This window comes from Thalassophryne amazonica, chromosome 15, assembly GCF_902500255.1.
Source record: "Thalassophryne amazonica chromosome 15, fThaAma1.1, whole genome shotgun sequence".
NCBI classification, from domain to species: domain Eukaryota; kingdom Metazoa; phylum Chordata; class Actinopteri; order Batrachoidiformes; family Batrachoididae; genus Thalassophryne; species Thalassophryne amazonica.
The window spans coordinates 41,600,347-41,606,836 of record NC_047117.1 but is presented as its reverse complement, the minus strand read 5'-3'; the positions used below and the strand labels follow the sequence as shown (position 1 = coordinate 41,606,836).

At 42.0% G+C, this 6,490-nt stretch overlaps 1 protein-coding gene across 2 annotated transcripts in view; it reads right to left on the bottom strand.

Moving 5' to 3' along the window:
- Nucleotides 1–3,014: 3,014 nt before the first annotated feature.
- si:dkey-76b14.2 (DENN domain-containing protein 1B) overlaps nucleotides 3,015–6,490 on the bottom strand; it is a 109,268-nt gene continuing 105,792 nt past the window's right edge. For both annotated transcript variants that reach the window (XM_034188216.1, XM_034188217.1), the window contains 3 exons: nucleotides 4,671–4,750; nucleotides 4,377–4,590; nucleotides 3,015–4,288 (listed from right to left, as the gene is read on the bottom strand). In XM_034188216.1, the coding sequence (XP_034044107.1) occupies nucleotides 3,380–4,288; nucleotides 4,377–4,590; nucleotides 4,671–4,750 (1,203 nt within the window). In that variant the 3' untranslated portion in view covers nucleotides 3,015–3,379. The remainder of the gene's footprint in view (nucleotides 4,289–4,376; nucleotides 4,591–4,670; nucleotides 4,751–6,490) is intronic.

Below are 6,490 nucleotides of genomic sequence, written 5' to 3'. Positions count from 1 at the left end.
ACATGTGATTTCTTTGTTTTCTATTTTGTTTTTTTAACAAATGTGCAAAAACCTGTTTTTTTTCCCACTGATCAGGGGGTATGGTGTGTAGAATTTTGAGGCGAAACAAATATGAATTTCATCCATTTTTGAAATAAGGCTGTAACAAACTGTGGACAAAGTGTTGTGAATACTTTCTGAATGCACAGTATACTGCCATGTACAGGGGTGTGAAGTATAATTTGTATTTAGAGATTTGTGTAATTTTGTGTGGTGTGTAGTCCATTTATTTTATACCAAGCACTTGTATTGCATAATATATGAAATGCCAAAGACAACTGCACTTTAGTCAAGTTCAGAGAAACTTGATTTTAATTTAAAAAAAAAAATCAGCAGTTTGCATGCACCTTTGAACTTTTGGTAGCAGTTACAACCTCAAGTCTTCTTGAATATGATGCCACAAGCTTGGTGCACCTAACAGTGGGCAGCTTTTCCCATTACTGTTTGCAGCACGTGTCAAACTCCATCAGGGTGGATGAGGAGCATCAGTGCACAGCCATTTTCAGATCTCTCCAAAGATGTTCAATCACATTCAGACTCCTGATGTATGTAGAATTAATGTCCTCTTGTTAGGTAGACGAAAGACTGTTCAGACCTGACTATAAGATGGCCCTAAGACCTGCTCTTGGAAAAATACTTTATGAAAAGCAAATCCTTTTTTCAAAAGAAGAAAAATAATGCTGATATAAGCACAACGACGGTAGAATGTGGTGAGACTGCATGAAGCAGTATTTCAATAAACTGTGTAAACTGGCCTCCCTCATCACCTCAGATCATTGTCACAGTTCTCCACAAGTGGCACTTTCCACACTTGCTCACCACTTTCATAACTGCAGCACTCTGGTGAAGTTGGAGGACAGATGAGTAAACTTCAAACGTTTCTAAGGGCCCTGTCCTACTGGGGAGAGGATTAATTGCGCATGAATTGAGTATACAAATTGCGGGCGTTCGTTGTCGTCCGCAACAAAAATGGCCAAAAATGACAAATGTCCCGGTATGAATTATGGATATATAGCGAATATATGATGAACAATCACGGTTATATAATGCATGTAGTGAGGAAACTGATCCAACACATTGAGATTATCATGGCAGTATTATGGCTGTATGATGAATGCATCACGCACGGCATCTGCATTGCGGTCATAAAAGAAGCGCACTCACTCCTTTCGGCATCACTATTCACACCAACAATACAGCCGCTGGAGCATTTGCTGGACTTGGACAAGTTGATCACAGAGTTAATGTTCATGTTGTCATGTGAGGGTTAACTGTTCATGAGTTTGGGGAGCGGGGAAGCCGCTCGGGGTGTAAGACGGTGTTTTTTTTTTTTGAGTGAGTTGTGGGTAAACAGCAACTCTTCCTTTTGCTGGTGTTAAATAAAAGTCCTGGATTGCAGCAGCTATTACGTCTTTGTGGATTTACACAGCCGGACCGGCACTGACTGGTATGTCGCTTTCTGACACATATAATACTTTGGGTTTACGTGACGTGTTTGTTATGCATTCATAGATTGTCCGCAAAGCAGATGTAATAAAAACGCTTTATTCGTGGCCAATTTGTATGCATTCGCTACAACATAATATAGTTTGTGATGTGGACATGATGGGCATGATATATATGTGACCGCAGGACCTTTGTGGCCGGGACGGCGGTGGGATCGAACCCGGACGGCTCGCACTAAAGACGATTCCTCTACCAGGTCAGCCAAAGGGGAAATCACCCCCGTTAGCCAAGCTAGTGGGAACGTCTTTTCAATCAGGACCCGGGTCCTGAGGAATGGTCTTTAGTGCGAGCCGTCCAGGTTCGATCCCACCGCCGTCCTGGCCACGAAGGTCCTGCGGTCACATATATCTGTTTTACACACTGTCCCGGTCCGCTGCCAAGCCGCAAATCCCCATCAGTTGCGGATATCAGTGGTTAACGGCAGATATACAGCGCATAGAGTGAGTGTGTATTGTTTATGAATTGAGTATATATAGAGTATGTAAGGCGGATGTCATCCGCATTCAGATTTTTGAACAGCTCAAAAATCCTGGCTGCGGACATGCGTGCCTCTGCGGATGATCACGGGCGTGTTCGGATGACGGCGACTCATACAGGTATGTTACACGGATATTGCAGATGTTCGGCGAATATGGGCCAATTTTGTGCGCAATCCATATGCAAATCCTTCTAAACGCCAGTGGGACAGGGCCCTAAGATGATTTCTGTGAACAGATGAGGAAAATGCCAATGGAGATTTAGCAGTTTTGGTTAATACTCCATAAAGCCTCTGCACAAACCTCTGGTGCTTTTGACAGAGGAATAAGCAGAGCCTTGGCACAGTGCTACCAACCATCATGCCTCTCACTGAGCCATGCTAATCCCCCTCCACTCACATAGCACAGTTACTGCACACACTTGCTGGCCACGTCTGCCCCAAAAGAAAAAAAGAACCTGTACTGTATTTTAGCCTGTAATTTGAACTTGGTGTCAAACTCCACATTCAAGAAGACATAATTTACTTCTCAATGCAGTACAGTAAGCTCTTCTGGCTTTGTCCTTGTTTCACTTGGGATCACCACAGCAGGTCTGAGGTGCATCTACATGTCTGGCATACGTTTTGCGCCGGATGCCCTTCCTGACTCGGCTCCACTTTACTTGGAGGGAAGGTAAGGGTTGTCACCCCTACCACAATTGGTAGGGGTGGTGCTGAACCACAACCTTCTGCAATGGAAACAAGCACACGAACTGCTTGCCCCCCCTAATTTCTAGATGCAGTAACAATATAAAAATAAACATGCTCAGATTTTGTACCAGATAGGTGTTTGGTTTTTTCTGTCTCTATAGCAACCAATCTGGTGCCAAAAGTCAGCAGTGCAAGAGCAGCTTCAGACCATGATATATGCCTGTTGTTGAGGAGCTTTTCACAGGTTTTTGGCACCACCTACTGTTGCAGATGTATTCAATGTAAAAGTCTAGTCCAAACGTTGGATGATGAGTCAATTTTATCTTCTTTTTTTTTTTAAGAGGAAAAAACTCATTGGGCCAACATTGTACTTTTGGCAATACAACATTTAAGAGGTTTCATTAAAAGTCAATTAACATTTCTTTTTCACTCACTTTGAAAATAAAAGTATTAAATGATAGTCCATTTACAGTTAAGTTTTCTAATTTTACAGTTATGTAATTTTTCTTCATTTTAACCTTGTTACATAGAGAACCAGATCCACAGATGAGGTTCTTGTTTTGCTCTGCAGAAAAATGATGGCTTTTGACAAGTTCTTCCATGGTATGCAATAGACAATGACCTCTATAGAAATACTGGCCAACACATCATTTTGTTCCAGTGTGTGGTTCATGCCTCAAACCGCTTCTTAAGTTCAGACACCCTGATGGGATGTATATCATCCTCCTTGGGCATCTCTGCATGATGGCTCACTTCTGACTGAGGTTTGGAATCATACGGCCACTGAGTGAGTGAATTCTCCCTCTTATAAAATATGGTACCAGGTTTCTTAGGTTCGGTTAAGCTCCTGGTCATGGACTTTATGGGGAAGTCTTGGTTGGAGATGTGGAGTTGTGCTACAGCAGATTGCACTCTTGGAGACGTGACGGCTAGTCTGATCTCTTGCTCCTTTTTCCTTACAGCTTCCTCGCTCCTCTTTTCTTTATCTTGAAGATCACACTTGGCAGTAAAGACCTGAGTCTCAGAAGTATCAGTGCTAACTGGAATGGTTACTTGCTCCTCAGCAGCACTGACATTATAGTCACACTGGGGATTGTTTTTCTCTTCCTCTGCCCTTCTAAAGATTTTCTGCTCTCCATGTCCTGCACTTCCCATTTTGTGTCCATGTATATCCTCACTGTGAGGTGTCCCATCTTTCCACTTTTCTTTCAACTCATTGTCTTGTTTTTCATCCCTTTTTTCCACAGGTTCTTCTCCAAAACCCTCAATGTTTTGTTGACCATCTTCACTTTTCTCTGTGTGTAAACTCACTTCCACTGAGCTATCGCCATCTATCTTTTCTTGGTTTATCGTTACCTCTACTTTACCTTTATTTTCACTCAGCTCCTCCCGCCTCACTTTTTCAATTATTCTACACTTTGACCCCTCCTCATCTGCTACATTTGTGTCAATGCATGGCCAATCAGAATCATCTGCCAGAAACATTTCTTCTGTGCTTTGAATGCCTTCCTCCAGGTTCCAGCTGTGCAGGCTGTCTGAGAGACAAAGACTCTCCTGGCTGGGATTGGCTGGCCCATACTGGAAGAGACAAGCAGAAGTGGTGTTAGTTCAGGAATCCCTTGTGTTTATCCCTGTCCATGCATCTGTGTCCATTCCTGCCTCGTACCTTTGTGATATAGTTATGGCTGTTGGGTCCAAACAGATCCAGGCTGCGTGTGCCATAAAGGACACCGCAGTCACGAGAGCTGCGGCTACTGAGTGTGTCAAAGATTTCTCCAAGGAGATCCATCTCCTCTGAGTCACACATCAGTAAATCTTCCTCCTGCTCTCTGTCCTCCTGGAGCTCAGAGTCGAGCCCAGTCACAGGCCCAGACGCAGCTCTGATGCACACAGATTGCTGATTAATACAAACAGGAATATGCAACCCTTTGATTTTCTTTGGTTCATTTGTTTTCCTCACCCATCCCATGTATCTCCACCCTCCTTCAGGTTTTCCTCCTTGGATATTTTGAGGTTGTTAACAGGCCGACGTGGGCGTGACTGACAGGAGATAATATGGTGTAACAGCGGTGATGTGGGAGCAAATTGCAATACAACAATGGAAATGAATCAATTAAAATGCAAATTAGCACCAAAAGTAGAAATGATGGAACCATTCATTCACTTTCTATACCCGCTTACACCAAACAAGGGTCACGGAGAGGCAGGAGCCTATTAAAACAATCAGGACGGGGACACCCTGGACACAACACCAGTCTGTCACAGGACCACACAACGCATTCACACACATGCACACCTGCAGTCAGTTTAGCGTCGCCAGAGCACCCAGAGGGGACTTACACAAACCCGGGGAGACTATGGAAACTCCACAAATTAAAGCCCAGGCAGGAAGCGAGCCCATGACCTTCTTGCTGTGAGGCAACAGTGCTGCCTCATGATGGAACCATCCATCATCATTTGAGGTCATGTCATGGTGATTGGCATGTAGTGTTAATTTCATCAGAGGAGACAAGACGGAATATATATTCATCAACGACCATTTTTTATGACGAAAATAAGACAATGAAGACACTACGTCAGTGTTCTAAAATGCTGACTAAGATGAAATTAAGTCATTACTGTTGATGAAAAAAGACTAAAATGTTTTGTATGAAATAAAAACAAATAAAATCTCTTTCCACCTTCCTCTTGCACGGGACATCCCACACATTCAAAACTTTCAAAAACTGTTTTAAAAAGAACACTCTCCATTTTGTTGTTTGTCTTCCTCTCTGCAGGGGGGTGTCATCCTGCCATGTGTTTGAGCAGAGATCTGTAAAGACTCTACCAGAACGTTAACTTTTTCTTACAAACTAGGAACCTAAAAGCCAAAGCATTTGTGTTTAATGACTGCACATTTAAGAAGAAAACGGCACTAATTACATGACACATCATGTGACTAGTCAAAAAATAAATAAATGTGCTTCAGAGTAAATCAATCTGATGCCAGTTATACATTTTAATGAAAAAGCTCATACATTTACATTCTGTGTTAAAGTGTCTGATCAGCACTCTGATGCTCAGACTAAAGTTACTGTGTGTATATTTTTGAAAATAGCAGCAAACACTACATTCATACAATATCAATTTGTGCTTAACATTATTTGACTAATATACAACAAACAACATGAAATATAATAAATAATGAAATATGAAGTGTGCATCATATTTAGATTAAATTGGCTCAAGTTGTGGCTCTCACAATAGATAAAAACATTATAAATCTTGATTATTTTATTTTTAATTCTGCATTGCTTTAAGAAATTTCCAGTCAATTCTGAATGTGCAAATAGAATATCTACGGTGCATCCGGGAAAGTATTCACAGCACTTCACTTTTCCCACATTTTGTTCCAGGCTCATTCCAAAATGGAGTAAATTTCCCTCAAAATTCTCCTCACAACACACCAAAATGACTTTTTTTTTTTTTTTTTGCAAATTTGTTTAAAAAAATTAAGGAGTCACATGTACACAAGTATTCACACCCTTTTCTCAAAACATTGATGCACCTTTGGTGGCAGTTACAACCTCAAGTCTTCTTGAATATGATGCCACAAGCTGCACCTATTTTTAGGCAGTTTTACCCATTGCTCTTAGCAGCACCTCTCAAGCTCCATCAGGTTGGATGGGGAGCATCGGTGCACAGCCATTTTCAGATCTCTCCAAAGATGTTCAATCAGATTCAGGTCTGGACTGTGGCTGGGCCACTCAAGGACCTTCAGAGTTGTCCTGAAGCCACTCC